Source organism: Vulpes lagopus, chromosome 7 (assembly GCF_018345385.1).
Source record: "Vulpes lagopus strain Blue_001 chromosome 7, ASM1834538v1, whole genome shotgun sequence".
In the NCBI taxonomy this organism is placed as follows: domain Eukaryota; kingdom Metazoa; phylum Chordata; class Mammalia; order Carnivora; family Canidae; genus Vulpes; species Vulpes lagopus.
The window spans coordinates 67,661,162-67,687,150 of record NC_054830.1 but is presented as its reverse complement, the minus strand read 5'-3'; the positions used below and the strand labels follow the sequence as shown (position 1 = coordinate 67,687,150).

The following is a 25,989-nucleotide window of genomic DNA, read 5'->3' as shown; positions in this document are numbered from 1 at the left end:
TCAAGCATCCATTATGGTGACCAGGGTTCAGATCACAGACTGGCATGTGTCTTTCTAGACCACACACCTGACTTCCTTTGCCCCGAGACATCTGGTCCCAGACATGGTGGATGTGGTGCATTTATGTTCCAGAATTCTCGAGTCTTGCAAAGTTGGCTCCAGGCTTGCAAAAACAAGGGCAAGCTGGATTTGAACATCTAATTGGGATCAAGGTCTTAAATATCTTGTCTTCTCTCAGGTTATTGTTTTGTGTTCATAGCCCCACTTTGAAATTAACTGGCCCAATATCCCATTACACATGAATTAGTGAAAGCAAAAAGTGATTTTAAAGAATGTGTTCAACCACGGTACTGAAAAGAAGACGCGCTAACTTACACATTTCAGCACAGGATGGTTAGGGAGGCCGACCTAGTGGGAACCTGACAGACCCCATGTTACCACCGCAGTCTTGGCAGGTAGAGTCTTGCCCCCTCTCTCTTCCGTTTGCCTACTGGCCAAACACCTTGCCGAGGCGTGGTACTGGAGTTTTTACCATCTGTGCCAATTCTGGGTTCCAGCAGGTCATCACCAATGCAGGGAGCGTGGCTTGGAGTTATTTCTTCACTTTGCATAGGAGGTGCCCAGAAAAACTAAGGGGAGGGATGCCTGGGTGGCTCAGTGCTTGAGCATCTGCCTTTGGCTCAGGGTGTGATCCCGGGGTCCTGGGATCGAGTCCCACTTCGGGCTCCCTGCAAGGAGCCTGCTTCTCCCTCTGCCTGTGTCTCTCCCTCTCTCTCTGTGTCTCTCATGAATAAATAAATAAAATCGTAAAAAAGAAAAACTAAGGGGAAAAAAATGGGAGATTCAGCATTTTAGAATATAACAAAGCAACATCTTGGCTCAAGCCAACCTTCTGGTTCCAGCATCTCACAGCTTGAGATGTTTGTTGATTGTGTTCCTGAGCCATTGAAGTCCCCATCTGCTTGCCTGGCCCCTGTTATTTCCTGTTCTTGGGTCCCCACCTTCTGCCCTCTTGTTTGGGGAGGGGTCCATGTCCGGAATGGACTGGCTTCTCTGGGCTCCCTGCTATTGTGGTCCACACTGTGTACAAGACAAACAGACATTCTTGGGAGTGGCCAGGCATTATCTAGAGAATTCCAATCATTCAGCTAAAGAGAAAGTCACTCACCTTGAGCATTTAGAGGAGAACTCCAGGTGTCTCAAGTAGGGGTAGATGGGAGACACAGCCTTTTAAGACTACCATCCGATTTTGGCTCAGGTTGTGATCTCAGGGTTGTGCGATCGAGCCCCACATCGGGCTCCACACTCTGGGGAGTCTGCTTGAGATTCTCTTTTCCCCTCTCCTTGCTTGAGCTCTCTCTCTCTCAAATAAATAAATAAATAAATCTTAAAAAAAAAAAAAAAGAAAGAAAGAAAGACTACCATCTGTGAGACAGCTAAGAGCTCAAAGTGAATTTTCCGTTCAGTGAATTATGGCACATCATGTGTCTTGGAAAAGCTAAAAGGATGCCAACATTTGCTTCTTTCTTGTGGAGTCTGAAGAGCTGGACAAGCCAGGGCTCAGATCTCCACTCTGTCACCTACTTGCTTTGTGTCCTTGGGTGAAATTCTTCCGCTCTGAGCTCATTGTCTTCATCTGCAGAATAGAAATTATTCCTACTTCAAGGTATTGCTGTGTGGGATTTATTGAGATCACGTATGTAAAGGGCATAGTAAATTGCCCAAACGTCGTAATGTGCAATTAATAATTGTGACCATTGTCATCTCTACCATTTATATTGTATATATTCCTGTAAAGGAAACTGGCATACAACTGAGCCAGAGAGCACATGGAAGAAGAGTTGTAGGATCCATTTAGGATACGTGCTAAGGCAGACAAAGAACAGCAGAGCTAACCTTCCTGTAGTCTAGATCCTCTCAGCCTCTAATTCTATACATGAGGCAGGGTCATAGTTCATTGCCCTTAGGCGGGCAGCCTCGGGCCAGTCCTAGCTTCACTATTTACTGCTCAGTGTCTTGACACAAGTCACTTAAACTCTGGAGCTCAGTTTCCTAAGCTCTACAAGGGTCTTGGTCCTCATAGGCTGGTTTTGAGGAATAAATGTGACCGTGCATTGCAATCCTTTAATGGCAAAAGCTAGCATGTCCTAAATGCTTATTATAAGGCTATGACCTCTTGCTCATCAACCTCACCCAATACCTTCCACATCTGTGGGGTCCTATGTTCCTTTTCCAGCTTCACGAGGTGCATACTCATTGCCATCTCCGAGACTCTGAAGCTCAGTCTTTGCAAACTGGCTCCTGTAGACGGTGGTACCCACACTTTCTTCTGTTCCACTTAGGCGGCTGGTGAGCCTGTACCTGTGGCTGCCTGAGTATGCTCCTTATTCCACAGCTATCCCTACGCTCTTCCTATTTGGCCCACAACTTATAAAGAGTGCAAATGCCATGGGGCCATTCACCTCTGACAAAGCTTGAAAAATTCTATTACTGGCTTGTGGCCAACATAGAAAGCCAGAGCGAACTGCCTTGTGTGGACAGCTTACCTTGTCCTGTCATGAGGCCAGCTGCTCTCCCTTAGGTAATCTTTACAACAGTCTTAGAAGGTGGGTGTGAAAAAAAAAAAGAAAAAAAAAAAAAGAAGGTGGGTGTGTTGGTTTCTTATTGCTGCTGTCACAAATTACCACAAAATTATTGGATTAAAGCAATAGAAATGTACCTTCTCACAGTTCGGGGGGGGGGGGCCAGAAGTCTGAAATCAAGGATGGTTCTTTTTGGAAGTATGAGGGAGAATCCGTTTCATGCCTTTCCCCTAGCTCCTGGTGGTTGCCAGCAATCCTTGGCACTCCTTGGCTTGAGGATGAATCACTCCAATTTCCACCCCTCTCTTCATATAGTTTTCCTTCTTTGTGTATCTCTGTGTGTTTTTTCCTCTTATTAGGATACCAGCCTTTGGATTGAGGGCCCACCCGAATCCCCTATGATGGCATCTTAACTGACTACATCTGCAAAGACCCTATTTCCAAATAAGGTCACATTCCAAGGTTCCAAGTAGACTTGAATTTTGGAGGGGATACTCTTCAACACTACAGTAGTTATACCCATTTAACAGATGAGGAGCCTGAGCTTCCAGAGAGGACCCAATCCTTTGTGTAAGCATCGTGCAGTCCACTTGTGGCACCAGACGATTCCAACCCTGACCTTGTTTTCTCTAAGACTGATGTTCTTCCCACTGGATCACCCTCCTGCACATAAATAAATGGAGAATAAAATAAGGCTCTCAAAATCAGGGCAGCAAAATGGTTAGCAGCAGTCAGCTACTAGATCAAAGAGGGTCTCTGGGGGGTGAACAGGATGAAGCAGAGTCTGTGCAAGTGAATGGTATCCCCTTTCTTGTTGCTGGTTCTCAGACTTTATCCAGTTTCCATAAACAGTAACTTGTTGGCTCTCAACCATAGTGCTCTGCTCCTGGGATTCCATGGCCGGGCAGAGAGATTGCTCATAAATGAGACATGAGGAAGTTGTCGGGTTCTGTTGGCATTAAGCACGAGGAAAGAGCCAAATGCTCTTCTACAACTCTCTTGCACCCCATCTTACTGCTGGCTTATGCTTATCTGGCATCCCCAAGGAGGATAAAGAAATTCTATGCTTTCCTTCTCCTGCAGAGGTTCCTTCCTGGCATTCAGAGCCACAAAAGCAGTGGACGGAAGCATGTGACTGGCCCTCAGCTGCCTCTGGAGCTCAGATGCCCAAACTTTTCCCAGAGTATGGTCCCACAGAGCAGGACTGGGGGGAGCACAGTGCTGGGGGCACGAGGGGAACAATCCATGTGCTCGCCCTGGTCCTGGCTAAAGCATAGGACAGAACCAGGGTCAGGTCCTCAATGTCAGGGGCAAGCTTACCCTTGTTTTAAATCACAAATGCAACTCTGGCACCAGGCTCGGAATCCTGCAGTCAAGGGCATCAGTTTGCTCCATGAGGTGGGAGCCAGAAAATTTGGATGAGCCTGGCTTCAGCCTTCCTTGCCCCTGGCTGCCCTGTACACCTTGCTCTTCTTCAGCAGACCAATGCCCCCAGCACCTGTCCTGATCCACAATTGCCACTTAATCCTGGCAGAACAGGACACTCAGATTGACCATCCGGACTTTTCCTGGACTTCTCTCTTGCTGCCAGAGGGTGCCAGAGCTGGTTGGATCAGAGGTCTGTTTGCTACATGGTCCACCTTCACATATGGTGTTGTGCTTTTGAAGAAACTTAAGAAAACCGAGTGGCAGTCCATAGTGACTTGAATAACCATGATGATGAAACCTGTTCTGTGAGTGGGGGTCCAAAGCTTCCAATCCTTCTAGAGCCTTGTAGCAGTTCATAGGTAACTGATTCAATAGACTAAAACTTTTCCCTGTTGGTAGGTGGTAGATGCTTTTGTTGAGTTTTCTTGGGGCTCATCAGGTATTTCATTTCATTTTATTTTATTTTTATTTTTATTTTTTTAGGTATTTCATTATAAAAGTGCCTCTTGATTCTTGTGTTTTCCTTCCTTCTCCAGAATTGTGAGTGTAGTTGTGGGGAGGTGAAGTCATTCCATGCACTACCTCCTGCCTTTGAGCAGGGAAGAGCTTGGTGGGCCACAGCTCTAGGCTAAGTCCCCTTGCTGCCTGAGGGCTGGGACCTGGAGGACAGATGGGAAATGATCCTGAGGCTAAATTGGGACTTAGGTCCAGGGCCTAGGGTTCAGGATAGCCCTCGTGCAATTACTTCCCATCTCTATAACTGCTCAGCATTCACTTTCTACATTAATAAGAGATGGGATGGTTTTGCTTACCACATACCAGATTTGGCAAGCCCCAAATATATTTTTTGCCAAATATATTTTTTTAAAGATTTTATTTATTCATGAGAGACACATAGAAAGAGAGAGAAAGGCAGAGACATAGGCAGAGGGAGAAGCAGGCTCCATGCAGGGACCCTGATGTGGGACTCGATCCCGGGACTCTAGGACCACGTTGTGGGCTGAAGGCAGGCCCTAAACCATCCAGATATTATTTTTTAAAACTTGACTCAAAGCTTTAAAATACTTCATTAGAGCAAAAAATTGATTTAAATTCGCTCTGTGTGTACGTGTGTGTGTGTGTGTGTGTGTGTGTGTGTGTGTGTGTGTGTTTACGAGTTTGTCTTACAGGGGAAGTTACTAAACTTACTCACCTTTACATTTGAATTGAATGGAGCAAAAAACCAAAAATCCATTGTTTCGGATAATATATAAAGTCAGCCTCCAATTTTTGTTCTCAACTTGACTGATTAGACCTTCAGAAATTTTTCAATGGGGTTTTCCTATGACATATCTTGTCTGTGACATCATCGCTCATGGAATTCTATGACATTTGGCTTCCCAAGAGGAATTTGCTTACTCACATAGTGTTACACAACTTTTCTGGGAATAGGAAGCTCATGGAAGGAAAATGTCCATATATAACAGCAAGTCAATTATTTATCTTTGATGAAAAAGGAAGATTATATTATCATAATGTACAGAGAGAGACGGTTCCTAAAACTATAATGGATCACAGCAAGAAAGCACAGCTTCCCTGGGGGCAGGCTACAGTCTGATGCACATTTGTTCATCGTGGCTGAGTAAAGGCTTCAGTATTCATTGTATAGATAGAAAATGGAGTTTAAGAGGGTGTGCAATACCTAACAAGTAGATAAGCCTTGGTCTTTTGTTATTGTTGTTAGAGAGGACACGTGCCCAAGCTGTGAGGGGTGGGGAGGGGCAGAGGGAAAGGAAGAGAATTTCAAGCAGATTCCACACTGATCGTGGAACCCGTTATGAGGCTCGATCCCACAACCCTGAGATCACAACCCCTGCTGAAGTCAAAAGAGTTGGACGCTTAACCAAATGAGCCACCCAGGCACCTCAAGCCTTGGTCTATTTTAAGTCTATTTAAAGTTCAAGTGTGTAACTTTGTTTATACATGATTACTCTCAGTTGTTACCTTTCTACTTGGAAAGGTAATATTGCTCAACAAATGTAAAACCTTTTAAAATAAAAATTACAGGTTCCACTTTAGCTTTTCATTTTCCCTGCAATGATGGGTTTCTTCCCTTTTCCAGAGTTTACCCCGGTTAATATGCTGATGTGATTCTTCCAAACAATATGTATACAAATGATATCCTTGGCTTTTAGACGGGGATTTAATCTCCTCCTAGTGCCTAATCTCCCACCATGGGCGCCACACTTCCTTTTAATTTGTGCCTCTTGGTCTCACTATTTATATTTTCACATACTTAATTCTCTTTTTCACAAGTTAACATATGTACATGGTTAGAAATTCACAGGGTGTAGAAAAGGACACAACGAAAAAAGAGGTTTACCACTCCTGATGTCCAGTCCCTCCTATTCCAGAGAAAACCATTGTTACTGGGTTTTTATGTATCTTTCCAGGAATAATCATATAAAAATATATAAACATATAAAAAATATAATACATACATACACATACCAAATAAAAATTATATATATAAAACATATTCACATTCACAACAAAGCTAGAATGTTACATACACTGTCCTGTACCACTTGGCACTTAATATGTCTTGGAGATTGTCCTGTATCAATTCTCATAGAGCTGGGAGCTGTACTATATTCTCTTAAAGGTTGCATAATAATCATTTCATGAATATTCCAGTCCCCTGGTAACTTCAGGTATTCGTAGTCTTTTATTACTGCAAGCAATGTGGCTTTAGAGATCCTGGGATAGAGGCCGTTTTACACATGTGCCTGTATAGCCGAGTGTAAATTCTTAGAAGTAGAATTATTTGGGTCAAAGACGTTGTACAATTTGAAGTTGGGTCCATGTGCTAAATTGCCATCCATCATGGAGTTGGATGAGTGTGCCTGTTTCCTCCCTAATGAAGACTGACATTACTGGTGGAGACATCTCACAAATCAATTTTGCTTTTCTTTAATATGAGTGGAGTTTTGTCTTGTTTGTCTAAGAATTATTTTTATATTTTTTTTCTGTGTATCAACTTTTGCCCATTTTCGTGTTTGGGTTTTCTTACTGACTTTTCGCAAGTTCTTTACAAATTGTAGATATTAACCCTTTGTGGATATTAACCCTTTGTGGCACAAGTTGCAACTGTTTTCTCAGTTTATTTCTGTTGTAGCCACCATTTATTGAGTCCTTTTACTACTGCAGGACAGGCCCCGTCCTGGGCACTTGTGTGTCCTATCAGTTCCCTAAGGGAGGAGGAGTATCGTAGTCATTTTACAGGGAGGAAGGAGCCTGATCTGTTGGACACCAAAGCCTGTGCCTACCCAGAACTCTGTACTCTTTCTGTGCGGGTGTATATTAACCCAGCATCATGTCAGCCATACGATTATGATGAATATCCTTTCAAAAGGTTGCGTAGCATTCACTGGTTAGGCAAATTGCAATTTTCAGGTGCTGATTGTCACGGTACGTTTTCACTCCCTGAAGCTTTTTATTGTTGCAAGAGTGCAATGCATTTCTCCTAAAGCTTTGCCCTCCACGACACACCATGATGTCACCAATATTCCCGCAGAAGATAAGAGTTCAGTGTCTGAGAGAGTGAGCAGAGGGACCTTTTGAGTCTAAGATCCTTGGTGGAGAGAGAGACTCTCCAGAGATTCTGGGCAGAAATGCGGTGCATGTCAGGCATTGAGGCACTGCATGGGGCTGCTAGGCTTTTTCAGCCCCTTTCCCGTACAGGGTCACCACTAGCTTCCTCGGGTTCTGGGATGAAGTATAGCATATATCATTAGGATTCTGGATTCTCCTCCCTCCTAAAGCCCGCCTCTGAGCAGTATCAGAGGCCATCACAGGCTACACTGGGAGAGTGCAGGGTGCAGTGGGAAGGGGAAGGGCTTGGAGGTTGGTGCACTATTTCTCTTTCTGTAGAATAATGTTTCTTATAGGAATAAATAAGATCATGGTGCATGACATAGCTGGGCGGTCCATCCGTGTGTGTTGGTGCCAGTTTCCTGCTCTGTAGCTTTTAGCGCCCTGAGCACCAGGGCTGTACTGATGACTGAACTTCTTAAGGCCTTTCTTTTAAAAAAGATTTTGTGTATGTGTGTGTGAGAGAGAGAGCACAAGCAGGGGGAGGAGCAGAGGGAGAGGAAAGGCTCTCCAACAGACTCCATACCGAGCATGGGGCCTGCTGCAGGGCTCGATCCCATGACCCTGAGATCATAACCTGAGCCAGAACCCAGACCTGGAGGCTGAACTGACTGGGCCACCCGGACGCCCCTCCGACAGCCTTTCTAAGCAAAGTCACTGTTCTGTTTCCTTCTCATCAATTTTCCCCCAATAAATTAAGGACTTGGTATGTCTTCGTTTCCCACACTTAGCCCCAGTTAGAGATTCGTCTGGGTAAATTTTGAATTGTCAGCATTCCCATCAAATTCACATGTAAGTGCAAATTGCTTGGAAGACTGGCTCCATGCTGGGGCTTGGAGTCCTTGGGAGCTGAGCCTCGGAGGAGGACCTGTGTGATGGCAGTGGGGGAAAGGGCAGCAGCCGGGCCATTGACAAAGGACATCTGGAGGTGCCGAGACGCAGGCTTCCTTCGGTGCATGCCTTGCATTGGACCTTGGAGCTGCTTGAAAAGCCGCAAGCCTCCAGCTCCCTTCCGTCCTGGGAAGCGTGTAGGGGGAGCGTTGCCAGTGCTGACCTCTCCCTTCCTCCCAGCTTTGCAAGGCCATGCAGCAGGCTTGGGTCTCAACCATTTCTAAAGCCAGCCTCTCTCCACGTTGTCTACTTCCATCTCGCTCCTCCTGACCTCAACAAATCTACTTTGGGGCATTCTAGCACGCTGAGGCATATGCACGGGATGGCTACATTTAGCAGCATAAACTCCTTCGACTAAGGAGGTGAAGTTCTGACAAGGGGAATGTCTAAGACAGCAGAGTTCTGTCCTGTCCGGGAATCCTTATAACCTCTCCTGGCACGAGTATCAAGCAGTTTCAAAGGCTGAGGCTGCTGCTCCTGCTCCCATTTGCTGGCTTGCTTCCCCTTGGCTCTGCCCTCATCATTAGCAGGTTCAGAACTACCCACTTTGGCCCAAGGTTCACGCTCGGCATCACAGAACCACAGGGATTAGGAGCAGAAAGGAAGGGAGTTTTGAGGGTTCACCTCGTTTAGGTGTCTCATTTCTCAGACGAGAAAAGTGAGACCTAGAAAAGAAATAATGGGCTTCCAAAGTCACATAGCAGCAGGTGTATGGTTTCAAGGACCCCCCGTTTCTGATTTCCATTTGCTGCCCCCTTTTGATCCTGTGCCTACTTCCTGGGTTCCCTCCTGAACTGCCCGCTGTGGCTTCCAGGGCAGAGCCTTACCCCGTGGGTGGGATCCGTGGATTCTAGCCAGAGCTCTGTTTTTTTTTTTTTTTAATAAATTAATTTTTTATTGGTGTTCAGTTTACCAACATACAGAATAACACCCAGTGCTCATCCCGTCTAGTGCCCCCCCCTCAGTGCCCGTCACCCATTCACCCCCACCCCCCGCCCTCCTCCCCTTCCACCACCCCTAGTTCATTTCCCAGAGTCAGGAGTCTTTATGTTGTCTCCCTTTCTGATATTTCCCACTCATTTCTTCTCCCTTCCCTTATATTCCCTTTCACTATTATTTATATTCCCCAAATGAATGAGAACATACACTGTTTGTCCTTCTCCGATTAACTTACTTCACCAGAGCTCTGTTCTTGACCAGCTGTGTGACCCTAAGGGGGGGCTCGGCTCTGTAGGCTGGGGCCTGCCCCTCTGGGGAATGGGTGAGAAGCTCCACCTTGCTGTTGGTGGAGGAAGAGAGGAGATATGGAAGTAAGGGTGTGTGACACAGACTGGGCCCGAGCAGGTGTGCAATAGATACTTACTGACTGATGGGCTTCAGGGCGTCGATTGCCTCCAGTCCCAGCCAACCAGGACCAAGTTTCAAAATGGTATCGTTTCCCCCGGTGCCAGACACCCTCAGAGACTGAACAGAAGATCGGGTTTCGGCACAGGAGAATTAAAACTGGCAGTCCAATTTATTTTTGTAAATTTAGGAAAACCACCCCACACCCTGGGCCTGTGCTGAGAGGGAGGTGGAGGGGTGAGCAGCAGTGAGGCGTGTGCGCCGAATTCAGCTCCGTTCATTCCTGACAGGGGAGCCACTGCCGTCAAATAAATGCAGGGCTGCTCGGTTTATGCTTTTGTCACCTACCTTGCTAGTTTAACTTCGCCCTCTGCCTCTGAGGTTAGCAGGTTTCCTAAACTCTATCCTATTTTTGCAGCCAGAAGGAGGACTGTGTGTGCGCGCACATGCATAAGTGTACATATGCACATATGTGTGTGCACAAATGTGAGCACCTAAGTGCACATACACAGGTGCATGTGTGTGTGTGTGTGTGTGTGTGTGTTTGTGTGTGTATTTCCTAGAGTTGTCATAACAAAGTACCAGAAACTGGGCAGCTTGAACCACAGAAATGTACTGTCTCACGCTCCTAGAGACTGAACATGCAAAAACCAGCTACCAGCCCTGGTTCCTTCTGAGGCCTTGAGGGAAGGATCATTCCAAGCCCTTCTACTTGGCTTATAGATCCTGCCTTCCCTCCTGTATCTTCACATTGTCTGTCTTCTAGGTGTTTCTCTGCATCTTAGTCTCTTTTTATAAGGGCACTAGTCATCTTGGATTAGGGCCCACCCTAATGAGCACATAACTTGATTACCTCTGTGAGACCCTATTTCCAGAGAAGGTCACATTTTGAGGTACTGTGTGTTCAGACTTACACATAGGAAGTTGGGTTTCAATTCGTAACAGTGAGCGTGTGTGTGTGTGTGTGTGTGTGTGTGTGCGCGCGCGTGTGCACATATGTGCATGTGTGTAGTGAACCGGAGCATCTCAGACTCCACTCAGAAGCATGCCTACGACTTATGGGGCACCTGGCTGGCTCAGTCGGTAGAGCATGAGACTCTTGGATCTCAGAGCTGCGCGTTAGAACCCTATGTTGGGTGTCGAGATTACTTAAAAATAAAATCTTGAAAAAGAAAGAAAGAAACAAGCCTATTACTTAGATAATAGTATTTTTTTTTTAGTTTATTTATTTATTTTTTAGTTTATTTATGTTTTTGCTAACCTCTACACCCAACATGGAGCTCAAACTCACAACCTCAAGCTCAAAATCGCATGTTCCACTGATGGAGCCAGCCAGATGCCCCTAGATAATAGTACTTTCAGAGTACATATTGTTTTCTCTTTTGTGAAGAGGGAAGATTTAAAACAATTTTTCTTCTTTTCTACAAACCCCTTACAAAAGCAGAGGGGCTGACATGATTATGTAGAAAGTCCTAGGTACCACTCTTGCCTCTTGGCTTGAAAACATCTCTTCGTGGAAGACCTTCTCCTGGTTTGTCACTCTCTCGGGCAGAGCAGTGCCACCTTGGGTGTGTGATTTCTCCACCTCTTGTCACTTTAGACTGTTAAGTAGCGTCTTGAAATGCCTCTGGCTATACTACAGAACATTCCAATTATTCCAAAGGGTACATAAATTCAGTTTCCATGGCACTCCCTAGTGACTTGGTATCACCAAGTTAGCCCTTGAGAAACTCCTCGATATATTTCTAAATAAATTTCGGCATATTAAAAATGTCATTTAGATGTTGGAAATAGTTGTCAAGGAAATACCTTTAGATTCCTTTTCAAAAAAACAGGCCTGCCTGGGCTCCATCTACTCTGATGACTCTTTCCTTGTATGCTTGGGAGGGTCCCAGGAGGTCTGCTTTGCTGGCCAACCCGCAGACCACGGGCAGTCCTGCCGCCAACATTGGGCTGCTCACCTGCTTCACCAGGAGGAACTGCTTCCCAAACTGACCCTGAACTCCTGGCTGTGCAGGACCATGCTTGGCACTTGCCCTCCGCTCCCTGCGCACTGCAAATATCCATTCTCTCTTTCTTCTCCATGATGACTTCATGACCTTGCAGGGACCTGAATTCTGACTTTCTAGTCAGCCAGACCTTGAGTTCATCCAGTTTTTTTCTAGGTCAACCCAAAGTTGGGGGCCAGGGGGTGGAACCTGGGGCAATGTTGGGGGCTACTCTGAATACCTACCTGGGCAGGGGGACCCACGTCAACACTAGTCGGCCTTGGTGTGTAGTACTGGGGGGCTGAGTCCGTGGCACAGAGTGGGGGATGTCTGTGACACTCTGTGTCTGCCCAAGGCACCTAGGGATCTATTTTTTGGTTGTTGCTGTTGCTTGGTGGCGGAAGACACTGGTGAGCTCTGAGAAAGTGGAGCCACTCCTTGTGCCCCCCCCCCCCACACCCAGACATTCCCTGAAGTTACAGCACTCATCCCAGACTTCATGTTCCTCTGTCCCACTTCAGCACGAGACAGCATATAAGCAACCCTTTAAAATATATCTCCCAAAGACCGTTGCAGGACATAAAAAAAAGTGATGGCAAAGTAATATGAAGTTAAAAAATGTTGGCTACAAAACTTGCATGTACTGCGTGGTCTCCACCATATTAAATACGTATTTCCAAAAAGGAGACTACATGGAATGCAATGAAAGAGTAACCGCTTTCCTCTGTGTGGAAGGAAGACGAATAATGTTTATTTTCCAAATGGTCCACAGTGAGCATTTATGAATTTCATAGACACACACTCACGTCTGTCTATTATAGATGCACGTCCGTATCTCGCCCATTTTACCGGCTCTTTGGGATCTTTCTGATTTTTTTTTTTTTTTTTTTTGCTACCTCGGCTTCACCAGGACATTCATTCCCTGCTTGCCCGGGGCTCCTCTGGGCCTTTCCACGAAGAAGGCAGTGGAAACTGGTCTGTCCACGCACCGAGGGGGACAGACAGGGGGACAGACGCCTGCCCTCCAGGCCGGGCCTCCAGGGAGGGGCCGGGCCTCCCGAAGGAGGTTAAAGTCCTTCTTTGTGTGCATGGCCTTTTAGGGAGCGAGGGAGGGGCGGCTGTGACATCACAGTGTTCCGTCGGGAGGCTGGAAGGAATTTGTCCAACTTGAGCCAGTGCTCAGGAATCTGCCTGGAAAGAGAGGCGATGCTGGGGACCTTGGAGACCCACACCCTGTGGGCAGGGTAAGCCGCGGCTGCTGACCTCTCTGAATGTTCTTTTCCTTCTAAGCTGAAAGGAGTGGGCCTCCCATCCAGTCTGGGTGGAGTGGAGGGGTGTATGTGGGGGGGCTGGCAGTGAGGACTACAGGGGGTCCCCCCTCCCGGGCCCCCAGTCCTTTCCTGCTGGAGGGAGAGGGGGCAGCCGAGCTCACTGGCCACTTGCTTCTCTTTGAAACCGGGTCCCAGCACCCGCTTCCCACTCAGAGGCCAGAGAGGGAGCAGCACTGCGGGGGGCGCCCGCAGATTCCCAGGGCCGGGGGTGGGGGGTGGTGCAGGTGATGCTCGCGGACGGTGGCGAGCGCGTGTGTCCTTGTGTCCTTGCCCGGACAGACGGCCGACAGCCAGCGCTCCTGCTAAGGGGTTTGGGTTTGCTAGTTATTGAGCGGCCTGTGGGGCTGCACGGTGGGCCCCCCACGCACAGCAGCGGCTTGGGGCCTGTCCCCACCGGGAGCCAGCGGGGGGTGTGGCAGCGGCCAGAGGAGCCCCCAGCTCGGATCATGGGCCACAGCATCTTCTGCGGACAAGGGGTTCATCTCCGAAGCATCTGGCACCGTTGCCTCGTTCCCTCCTGGCTCTCCTCGCGGTGGATTTGTGCCCGGTCCTCCCCGGGGACGGGGGAGGGGGGGGGTGCTCCCGCTGGTGCTTCTCTGCCATGAGCGGTTGGCCAGGCAAGAACCCAAGATCCCGAACTATTTTAAAAGCAAGAGGGACACAGCAAAGAACTGAAGCTAGCCTTGCTTTTACTTTCAGCAGAATTAGTTACCCTAGAAAGTTCTGGTGGCCGGAGCCAGCGTTCGCTCTGTGGCCTTGATCTCGGTTTATTCTGGAGGGGGGCACTGCCGGGCGGTGCAAAGGGGGGCCTCTGGGGAGAGGAGCATCTGAGGTCTCCTTGACAGAGCACGCTGTTTGCTGAGGAGGAAGTGACGCTTGACCTCCTTGGGGCAGAAAGGAAGCATCTCTCCTCAGGGCAATCCTGAGGCCTCCCTGCCACTGGGAGCCCTCCCGGGGGGTGTGGATCTCCGAGCAGCTGAGAGAGCCTTTCACCAGTTGCTATAGAAAAGGCAACAGCTTCCTTCCTCCCTTGACTCCCCTGCCTCCCCCCCACCCCATCGTCCGCTGCTTTTATGGAGAGCCCGAGCTATAAACGTGTTAATCATACGACACCTTGACATCTTCCAGATGTGCAGCCCGACATCCGAGTCGGGGACTTTGCAGCTGGGTGAAGGGGATGCTATTAATAGGGCAGGCTGTGGTCTTGGGGAGACTCCTTTATGCTATAAATTGGCCACTTGCCTTCCACAGAAGTGTGAGCCAAGACATAGTTTGTTCCCAGCAAAGGAAGTTTCCAGAAGTATTTTCATCCCACCTTCAAGCCTGTCTCTGTACCATAAGCCAGAGAGAAGAGCAGGATGGCGATGCCATGGACGTCCTCAGAAAGAAAGGCTGGGCCTGCGGGAACAGGGACGTCTTTGTAGAGCTGTCCCAGTCATATTTGGCTGTAAGGCTTGATGGTAGGAGGTCCGAGAGCCATTGCTGGTGTTAGCTCCCTTTATCAGGGGTCGTAGCCTTAACTCTGAGCACCCCCCACCCCCATCCTGCTCTAAATTTAGCTTGCAACTGCCCAGGAGTGCTCAGGGGCTTTGAGTCTGGCATGGTTCCATCAGCCAGGAGGGGGTCCTTCTTGGGGACTGATGAGGCTTCTGGCTTCCCACAGTCGACACAGGCCCCTGGTCCTCCAGGCCGGAAGAAGCCCTGCGAGGGGGTGGAAGAGGAAAGGCTGCCTCGGCCTGGAATGTGGCCCTGGTGATAGCCTCTCCCCTCCGCTTCCGGGCCCAGAGGCCTGCGCCCAACCAAGGAAGGAAGCCAGGCACTCTCAGACATCCCCATTCTCCGTTCCCCCACGCGGTGGGTGGAAGGGGCCAGCTCCCAGTCCCCGTCCTTTCTCTGGCCTGCCCCCGGCCTGCCTTCGTCAGCAGGGAGGGCCGGAGGGCTGCAGGCCAGCTGCTGAGGAACTTGGGTGCTCTCAGCTTTCTCCATAAACTCTTTCTAGCCAGCCCAGTTTGTGCTGTTGAACAGGGCTGTGGTTTTCTTCCCACTTAGCACTTCCTCTGCCTTGTGCTTTTTGCTCTCTTGATGTGACCTGCCTCCAAGGCTGTACACTCCTTGCTGCAGAGCTCAGTGCTCCCCCCCCACCCCATGGCCTTGGCCCAAGGCTTGCCACTCTGCAGGTTCTCTGGCATGCTTATCCTCAGGCATGCTTATCCTTGCAGGAATGCACTTTGACCTCCCTCAACCCCTGGGCTCCCCTCCCACACTCCTGGGGTTCCCTCAACCTAGGGAGTCCCTCTGCCCCAGATCTCCAGCCAGGTAGCTCTACCCTGGTCCCTTCAAGTCTAATCAAGATCAGGAGACTCCTGTGGGCATCTTGCAGGTGTCTTGGCAGGTTCCATTAGCTGGGAGGCATCCCCTCTTTCCATTTACCTTTGTGCCAGAAACTACAGCCAGGAAGTTGAGTCCCATAAGAAACCTTCTAGATGGTTCCACGACATGGACCACAGAACCAGTGCTCTGCCGTGATAGCAGTTGTGTCCTGGGTACTCAAAACTCGACTTAGGAAAGAGAGAGAGGATAAGAAGGGAGACCGGAGATGCTCTCTGGTTGCACAGCTATGCGGAAGTCTTAATTTATAGCCACGCCTCTGTACCTAGGCCAAGAATGAGTTTGTATTTTTGGTGGAACTTAAAAATAACTGGATTAAAGGATCAGGTCACCTATTATCTGGGGAAGCGTGTTTCTAATTTAAATATCATGGCCTTAGTAGGAAGTAATCTGGGTTATTCAGAGTAGAAAGCTGGTTGTGCAGCCAGCGCCTGATGTGTGAGTGATCTGGGTCACTGTGTGCATGTAGGGTAGGAGCCCAGAGGTAGCAGCCTGAGGGTGGTGGCGAGGTGGGCAGGGAAGCTTCGAACACAACCAGCATTTCAAATGAGTAGAAGCTTCGGCTTCTTGCTTGCCCTGTAGTCCCTCGGGGCCCAGCCAGGTCGGCCAAGGAAAATGTACCTCCTGCAGGTTCTTTGTGCTCACGATGCTCCCAGCTGCAGGCCCAGGTGCCCTGGGAAGAGAGAACGCGCTGCCGTCCGTCACCCCAGCTGGGCAGGTGTCAGGACCCCGATCTGTTTTCTGTGCACATTAACAACAGTCTTCCAGAATCTCACATGTGCTGTGGACTCTGTGGTGTTGGGAAGGAGTCGCAGCCTGTAGGTGTGGGGTCTGTTGCAAAGCCTGCGGTGTGGGATCTTAATATCTTTGCCCCTGGGTTATTGCTCGAGGAAGCAGAGAGGACTCTCTTCAGAGGCCAGCTCGAAAGGTAAAATTCCCAGATGGAGCAGGAACTCAGCACCCTCGTTTCTAACTGGAGGGCCCTACAGGTAGAGCGGAAGGTAGGAAACTGAACTCAGTCTCCAGGAAGTCTGTCTCTGTTCAGTTCTGAATAAAGGGGGGAGGGGGGTCTCTGGCTTCGGAAGCCAAATTGTGAGTCTCCCATCACTTCCAGAGACGCAGGGGTGCAAAATGTCCACCCGAGAGCCAAGTAAATCCTCTTTAAAGCTATCCGCCCTTCTTAACGTAGCCCTAGACGTTTTGGAAGCCTGCTGTCACTGAGCACACTTTTTGAGGTATTGGGAGAGAATGTGAAGAACCAGCTTTCAAATCCTGGCTGTGCCACTTCCTAGCCAGGTGATCTTGGGAAAAATCTTTCAGTTTCTCTAAACTTGATATTCTAAAGTTTTTAAGACAAAAGTAGACAACTCTGCCTTTCTGCTTGCCAGGGGGCCCTGCTACCAGCTATCAGCTGAGAGCGTGTATGTGCATGTCCCGTGAACAGTGTGTCCATAGTAAAAGGGGGTGTGACACTCAATCGTGTGCCCACAGGACAGGCTCCTTAAGCTGCCTCGTTCACTCGCACATCTGCATGGCTCGTAGAGTACAGGCTACAGTCCACGTTCCGCTCAGACTCCTGAGTTCACCTCTGCTCCAGATGTGGCGGGACCCCCCCATCTGGGTGGCTCTTGACTGTCCATTCCATCGCATCTTCAGATTTTGACTTTTAAAGGCAGGAGGCAATGACTTTATGCAATTACTCTGTTTCTTGCAGCAGCAAATGCATCTTCTAATTGTTCTTGGCTTCAGCTAAACTTAACGTTTGAGGATCTGGAGTAGGAAAAGATTAGGGAGGTTAGAGGTGCCTTAGGCTTGACTTTTAGCTTTGCCTGGGCCTTTCGCCTCTGTTTTCTTTTCAAAAATCAAAGTGTCACCTTCACCCCCTCCTCCCCCCACCAAGAAAGCCAGTTCGCAGAGAGAATTTAACATGTCAGGGGAAAATTGCTTAATGATAAGGAACATTTGCATTAAACACTTTGCAGTTTACATAGTGCCTTTTTCTTTCTTTCTTTTTTTTTTTTTTTAAAGCCTTATCTTGCACACGGCAGGGTGGGGGAGGGGCAGAGGGAGAAAGAAAGAGAGACTCTCAGGCAGCCTCCCTGCTGAGTGAGGAGCCCGGCCTAGGCTGGATCTCCTAACCCTGAGACCATGACCTGAGCCAAAATCAAGAGTCAGATGCTTAAGCGACTAAGCCAGCCAGGCGCCCCTGCATAGTACTTTTAAACACATTAATCTAATTCCCGAAACAGATTTGAGAGATCTTGTCATGAGTCCAGCTTACCAAGGAGTTATATTCTTCCAAGAAGAGTCCCGTGATTGTCTTGCACAGGGTCTGCAGAACTTTCACTGGAAACACAGGCCCCCAGGTTGTGAATTAGCCCAGACTAACTTGCTTTGCATGAATTTTAAGTACATTTTGGTAAGTAGTGGCAGCTGAGACACAGCCCGGCAACCAGGTTATAATTAAAGCAGGTGTTGGACTGCTGGCACTCATACAGATATTTATTAAATGAACATTTGCAGAAGTAGGCATAAAACCTACTGTCTGCAACCTCAAAGAAATCTCAGCTCCGGAAGATTCTAGATGCTCCAACCCCACCTTGCATGAAGATAGATGAGGCAGTTTTACAAAGACTGTAGAGTAGTTGTTAAACAACCAAAGTCCTCTGAACCCAAGACTGGGGAAAGGGCGGTTTGGTTTTGGTTTTCGGTCTCCAAGCACCAGCCCTAAGGGTATATAAGCCATGGTGCTCACTCTGTCCGTAAATCCTATTCAGGAAAGCTCGGAGAACATCTCTAATTTGCACATTTGAACACCACCAATTTCACTGATTTCTAACATTTATTACGCTAATTGACAAGCCACTAATTTCACTGATGAAAACCCATTTCTCACCTTCATTATGCCAATTAGCAAAGCCTCAGGGGGCCATGGGAGTGAAAGAGAGCTAAACTACCCAGGAAGGAACCACCTAGGGGGCCTGGAATTTCTGATTAGATCCTGGTTGACCAGTCTTGGGATATATATTCCCAGTCAGGATGGCCGTCTGCCCCTGGATATAATTTAAGCTGTATTACATCGCCTCTGTCCACACATCTTAAAGTAAATAGTAGATATCCTGACCAGCTATTAGCTATTCTGGGAAGCTGTAGTCTGGCAGGTGATATGTGTCATGCTGGGAGGGCTCCACCTGGAGGGTCAGCAGGGGGAAATCTAGGGATCTCCCATGGATCTCTTAGCACCCTTTCAAAATCCAGTTTGGTGGTTCTTTCTTTCTTTCTTTCTTTCTTTCTTTCTTTCTTTCTTTCTTTCTTTCTTTCTTCCTTCCTTCCTTCCTTCCTTCCTTCCTTCCTTCCTTCCTTCCTTCCTTCTTTCCTTCTTTTTTTTCTTTTTTTTTTTAAAGTAAGCTCTATGCCCAATGTGGGGCTTGAACTCACAACCCCACGCCCCCAAATCAAGAGTCATATATGTTCTACATACTGAACCAGTCAGGCGCCCCTGATGGTTCATTTATATCTTTTTCTTTTTTTTCATTTGGGGCACAGTTTATTTCAGAAAGGACTTTCCGGTTCATTTAATGAATGTGCAGTTTATCTGAATCTGGAATCGGGTTCATCTTATCAAGCATGGAGAAAATTCTAGTCTTTCTAATCTTCAAAGGGAACAATAAGCATTTGTTGGTTTAAGCAACACATCATTTAATGACACCAAGCCCAGATTCCTGCCAAATCTGTGCTTTGGAATTTCCAGTCCACTTCCATTTACCTGGTGTACTTCCTAGGGGCTTTGATTGCATCAGGCCATCTTGCAGGAAGGTAAATTCATCCTATTGAGAAGAGAACTCAGGAATTTGCTCTTTTGTTGTAATTGTTGCCTAACTTTACAAGAACCCAGGACCTCTGATGCGTGATTGTGAATCAGTAATGCAGCATAATCTCTCGAATCACTTCTATCCTGATTAGGATGCTGCTCCCTGAAGTAGGTAGAACTGAGTGTCAAGAAAAATATTCCGCATTTGTGGAAAGAAGTGGGAGGAGCCCCCTTGTAACTAACAGGAAGGAGAGAGAACCGCTTCCTGTTTACACCCTCCAGTGTCTTTCAATTTTTTTTAAACAAATGTATTGGAACGGAATCTTCTCAAATTACACAGGAACTCCAGACTCTTGACTTTTAACCAGTATTAGCATTTTTAAGATCTCAGTTTGACACATCATAGAAGACATTCAAGGAACGAGACTCATTGTCTGACTCAAAGCTCATGGTAGTTTTTTTTGGATACAGCAAAAACATATTGTCAGATGCTATTCTCAGACTTTTAAAATTTTGAATTGGAAAACTCGCTACTTCAGAAAATATGCCTTGGTATAATTTTTAAGTTCTATAAGAGAAAAAAGGCGGGCAGGGCATCTGTTTGTCCATCGTCCAACACTTGAGAAGTACCAAGGAGAAAGAGAGGAGGTGCTCTTGAGCCATGCTGTGGGGGTGGGATTAGCAGCAGATCACTAGAGGCAAGTTTTTCCCTCCTCCCGACTAAATACAATCCAAAATAGACTTACAGCTTCCTAGGAAGCTTTTGTTAAGAAAAAAGTGTTGTCTCGTGAGCTTATGGTTGCTGCTAATCTCATTATCACCCTACAAAATAAGCCTCCTGCATGTTTAATGAATGGATTGACTAATAAAGTATAGAATGAATTCTTTGCCTTTTTAGCTTCTTTTACTGTTACTTTGCCCTCTGTCCTCTTATATCAACTAAAGTATTTCATGTTTCATAGGGCAGTGATTTTCAACCATATTTTCAGTTTCAAGCTTCCTACCATTTTCCTACCTTTTTTTACCCCAAACCAAAAAGGATATAAGAAAAGCTCTACTTGGGCAGCCCCGGTGGCTCAGCAGTTTAGCACCGCCTTCAGCCCAGGGCATGATCCTGGAGACCCGGGATTGAGTCCCATGTCAGGCTCCCTGCATGGAGCCTGCTTCTCCCTCTGCCTGTGTCTCTGCCTCTCTCTCTCTGTTTCTCTCATGAATAAATAAATAAAATCAAAAAAGAAAAAAAAAAAGAAAGAAAGAAAAGCTCTACTTATTCCCATAAAGAATGTTAGCAGTCAATCATTGGCCAAATGAAGCCAGGGTGGGAGGGTCACAGATAATCTGACTCTCACGGTGGCAGTGCCTTGTATTTTTTTTTTTGTTGTTGTTGTTGTTGTTGGTCTGTTTATTCCAGTAATGGCTTTCCGTGGAGAGGGCTAATTTTGACCTAGGTTTATTTGAAACTGAATGGCAGCCAGGACATTTCAGGCATTCAAATTTTCTGTAATTCTTAATGACACAGAAGACCCTGGCAATTGCCTTACCAAAAAAAAAGTCTAGTTGATATTTTTAAAAGGCAGTAGAAACGTCTTTGACATGCCTTTTGAGTTCATTCTAAAGATAGAAGAACCACTAGTTAATGATGGTAAAAACAAATAAAATAAAATAAAGATTTTAGCATTCTAAATATCTGGTATTACAGTACCAGACTTGGACAAAGACCAGAGCTAGACTGGAAGGTCATCCAAGACCCAAAGGTGTTGACAAATGAATAGTTGTCGTCTATGACTAAAGAAGGAACATTTATTACCTGAATGATTTAGGTCTAAAGGGGAATGTAAAAAATAAAGAGTGAAGGAAACCCCCAGTTCATGGATAACCATGAGAGTTTTTCAGCATTCTGACAGCAGCGCAAGAGCACATAGGGTGAATTCCCATGTTGTCCTGAGTCTCATCAACAAATCCATACTATGCACCTTCCTTGGAGGGATTTTGAAATGACTCCCCTCAGAATCATCCTACAGTGGTGTTTTATAATTATGTTCTGCGATATTAAAATCGTTTACAATGGACACAAATGAAAATGATACCATCTTGCAGTTTTGTGTGAACCCTGTCAATAATACCAGGCACACACCATAGACTGGAGAGAGGAAGACAAACTTGACCAAGGTGTCAGTGAACTTGAGGGGACACCCATTAATTAAGCTCACAATTCACCACTGAATTTTCTGAGATAAACCAGAGTCCTTGAGTATGAAAAGAAAAATCATCCTAGGATTTGAAAATTAATTTTACAAATCCCAAATAAAATTACATGGGATTGGTAGTTGGTGAAAAAGATAGGATTTATTTTGAAACTAAGATGTCGTCTTTCTTTCTTTTTCTTTCTTTCTTTCTTTCTTTCTTTCTTTCTTTCTTTCTTTCTTTCTTCTTTCTTTCTTTCTTTCAGATTTTGTTTACTTATTCATGAGACATACACACACACAGAGAAGCAGAGACATAGGCAGAGGGAGAAGCAGGAAGGGACCTTGGGATCACGACCTGAGCTGAAGGCAGACGCTCAACCACTGAGCCACCAGGTGCCTTTTCTTATTTAACACCAGGATTGGAGCTTATCACATACAGAACATTTAGGGAACTGGAATGGAGCTGCTGGCCACTAACTTTTTAAAGCAACACTCACTCCTTAAGTAAGGAGTATTGTTTTGATGTAGTCACAGAGAACAGAACTGTGCGGTCAGGGGCTTTGGTTATGGTGTTTATAATGCACATGCTCAATTAAGAGCCTGGACAATGGGGGCACTGTAGCCATTAGGGGCCTTGGGAGGAATCTACTGTTTTCCAGTATTTTATTTTGGAAAAATTTTCCAAGAAGTTTCTTGCCTCCAAAAGGATTGCATCACCTCTGGCAGAGAATCACGTTTTCAAGAAGAATTGCTCATGCGAAAGGACCATCTTATTATAGCTGGGGACACACAAATGGTCCTATTACATTTCTGGAGTGGTAGTTTACTGTTAAAATATCTTCCAAAACTCTGGTACAATCGCTAATAGAATCTCTTCTCTTTTTGAAGATCTCTGAACAGTGTCTTCAAATGATCTGAATCTTAGGTTACTTTGAAATTTAAAAACGGGATAAGCATGTGTTGTAAGTTCCCTCCGGGACCACCCCGCAAACAAAAAACGGGGAATCTGTAACTTAGGGAGGTTTGCGTAGGAGTCACCACAACAAAACGAGCGTGTGAGAAATTACTAGAAGGGAACTCTCTGTTCCAAGGAACTCGTCATCGGTTCACTTTTCCTTCCAGCGAGTTACCAAGTAATTCCCCCCGTGTTGGCTTCCGCATGAGGTTTCGCGTCTGACTCTGACTTTGGTGGTCTCTGTCTCTCTTCCAGAAGCCCCCCCAGCTCTCCGAGGATGATATCCGGCTAGAGGGCCAGAGAGCCGACGGCAGTGCCGACCCCCTGGAGCCTGCGCCCAGCGCCCTTCCCCTAGACCACCAAGCCATGGAAATTGAGGTGTCGCTGGCAGAATGTAAAAGCAAAAGCGTCCCGGGAATCAGCTGCGCCCCGCATTCCATGGACCGCTCCTCCCCTTTCTACTCGCCCCCCCACAACGGGCTCCCGGCCGACCGCCCCGAGGTTCTGGATAACGATGTGGCCCGAGAGATCCGCTACCTAGACGAGGTGCTGGAGGCCAGTGGCTGCGACGCCCCGGCGGTGGACGGGGCTTACAACGGCACGTGGTCCCCGGAGCCCCTGGAGTCCCCGGAGCCCCCGGAACCCCCGGAGCCCGGCCTCAGCCTCCCTGCCCGCGCAGCCAGCCCGCCCCAACCCACGGGGAGCGCAGCGGCTGGACGGGTCCCTCCGCCCACTGAGGCCACCACCGGCCCCCCTGGGGGTGCCCTGGCGGAGGCCACAGAGGCCAACGGCCGCGCCCCTGCCCTGGACCAGCCCCGGGACGCGCTGGCGGGGCGCGGGGGCAGCGGGGTGCGGGCGCCCGGGGGCGCGGGCCGCGAGGGGGAGCCCACACTCACCACGCTGAAGAAGGAGGCCAAGTTTGAGCTGCGCGCCTTCCACGAGGACAAGAAGCCCTCCAGGCTCTTTGAGGACGACGAGGGCGAGCGAGAGCAGTACTGCGTCCGCAAAGTGAGGCCGTCGGAGGAGATGCTGGAGCTGGAGAAGGAGAGGAGGGAGCTCATCCGGAGTCAGGCCGTGAAAAAGAACCCTGGCATTGCGGCCAAGTGGTGGAACCCTCCCCAGGAGAAGACCATCGAGGAGCAGCTGGACGAGGAGCATCTGGAGTCGCATAAAAAGTACAAGGAGCGCAAGGAGAGGAGGGCGCAGCAGGAGCAGCTGCTGATGCAGCAGCAGCAGCAGCAGCAGCAGCAGCAGCAGCAGCAGCCGCCCCAACCCCAGCCCCAGCCCCAGCCCTGCGCAGCACCTGCCGCCCCCCGGGACCCCGCCGCTGCCACAGAACACGCAAAGGAGGACATTGTCACCGAACAGATAGACTTCTCTGCTGCCCGCAAACAGTTCCAGCTCATGGAGAGTTCCAGGCAGACGGTGGCCAAGGGCCAGAGCACACCCAGGCTCTTCTCCGTCAAGCCCTTCTACAAGCCCCTGGGGTCGGTCAGCTCAGATAAGCCGCTGACCATCTCGAGACCAGCTTCCATCGGGGGGCCTCCAGAAGACCCCGGGGCATCCGCAGCCAAGGGGCAGAAAGCCAGCTGTGGCCCGGAGAGCCAGTCTTCGGGGGGAAGCCAGGGCAGCGCAGCTCCTCCGGGGAAGGAAGGGCCCTACAGTGAGCCTTCCAAACGCGGGCCCTTATCCAAACTGTGGGCAGAGGACGGGGAGTTTACCAGTGCCCGGGCCGTCCTCACTGTGGTCAAGGATGACGATCCTGGGATCTTGGATCAGTTTTCCAGGTCAGTGAATGTCTCCCTGACCCAAGAGGAGCTGGACTCTGGTTTGGATGAATTGTCCGTGAGGTCCCAGGACACCACTGTCCTGGAGACCCTGTCCAATGACTTCAGCATGGACAACATCAGTGACAGCGGGGCATCCAACGAAACCACCAACGCCCTCCAGGAGAACTCACTGGCCGATTTTTCTCTGCCCCAGACTCCGCAGACGGACAACCCTTCGGAGGGCCGAGGGGAAGGCGTCTCCAAGTCCTTTAGTGATCACGGTTTCTATTCCCCTTCTTCCACGCTGGGAGATTCGCCGTCGGTGGATGACCCCTTGGAATATCAGGCTGGTCTCCTGGTGCAGAATGCCATTCAGCAAGCCATAGCCGAGCGAGCGGACAGGGCCGCGTCCGAAGCCAGCCAGCGTGGGCCCGAAGCACAGGGACCCCGAGCAAGTCTGGAGGAAGCGGGGGGCGCTGGGGCCCCCGGCTCGGAGAAGCCGCAGAGCATGTTTGAGCCACCCCAGGTGTCCTCCCCTGTTCAGGAGAAAAGGGAGGTGTTGCCAAAGATTCTGGCCACTGAAGACCGGGCGCTCAGGGACAGGGGGCCCTCCCAGGCGCCGCCCGCGCTGCAGCCCTGCGGCCCCGTGAGCATGGAAGAGGCCAGACCTGAAGGGAGCTACTTCAGCAAGTACTCGGAGGCCGCCGAGCTCAGGAGCACGGCCTCGCTCCTGGCCACCCAGGAGGCCGATGTGATGGTGGGGCCCTTCAAGCTGAGGTCGAGGAAGCAGCGGACTTTGTCCATGATCGAAGAAGAGATCCGAGCAGCCCAGGAAAGGGAAGAGGAGCTGAAGAGGCAGAGACAGGTCTTGCAGAGCACCCAGAGCCCCAGGGCCAAGAGCGCCCCGTCGCTGCCCTCCCGAGCGTCCAGCTGCAAAACCGCTCCAGGTGAGTGAGGTGCGCACCAGGGACAGCCGCTGCGGCGATCGGCTGACTGCAGCTTGCGTGTCTCTTTGCGGAGCCTCCTCTGCGTGTGGCTAGAGTCCGCGTCAGGGGGCACCGACACCAGGGGTCAGTGTCCAGAGACGGACAACGGAAGTCAACGTGTCCCCTAGAGGGACCCTGGGCCTGGCTGGTGTGCCATTTCCCTGACGGTGCAATCGCTTCTTTCTCGTGGCTCTGCTCCGGGTCTGGTTTAGTAGAGGATTGTTCTCTTTTATAGGAAAAGGCTGCCTCTGGCCGAGGGGGGGCCCGTGTGTGGCACAGACCCTCGCAGGGGGAGCCTACGTGTGGACTGCTGGGCGTCAGTAGCTTGACCCTTAGTATCTGTGGTTAAAGCAGACCCAGCTGATTGGGGCATGTGCTCTGCTAACCCCTGCTAAATGCCAGATCCTTTCTAGCAATGACAGTCCTGTCATTCCGTAGAAGATGTTTTTTATCCTTCTGTAGGATTGGATTTGTCTTCCTTTTAGTCATCACAATGCAGTTGCCTTGGAATCAGGGGTGGTCTCATTCATTGTTGTCCTATGATGCATTTGGAGAGAAATTCAGTTATTCTGTTAAAGGCACGTCTTGAGTCCCTTCCCATTGTCTGGGCAGTCCCTTTCTTGAAAGCTTTGTATGAATGATTGGTGCTAATTATGGTGGTAATTAATGTTGCTACCATTATGGGTAACAGTGCGAC

The 25,989-nt window shown here is 48.7% G+C and overlaps 1 protein-coding gene across 8 annotated transcripts in view; it reads left to right on the top strand.

The window, feature by feature from the left end:
• The window catches only part of PALM2AKAP2 (PALM2 and AKAP2 fusion), a 331,425-nt gene that overhangs the window by 273,890 nt on the left and 31,546 nt on the right, over positions 1-25,989 (top strand). For 7 of the 8 annotated variants that reach the window (XM_041761309.1, XM_041761307.1, XM_041761308.1 and 4 more), the window contains one exon: positions 22,793-25,253. In XM_041761309.1, coding sequence (XP_041617243.1) covers positions 22,793-25,253 — 2,461 coding nt within the window. Of the gene's footprint in view, positions 1-12,971; positions 13,111-22,792; positions 25,254-25,989 lie in introns of those variants that run through there. The other variant, XM_041761311.1, reaches the window with a different exon arrangement.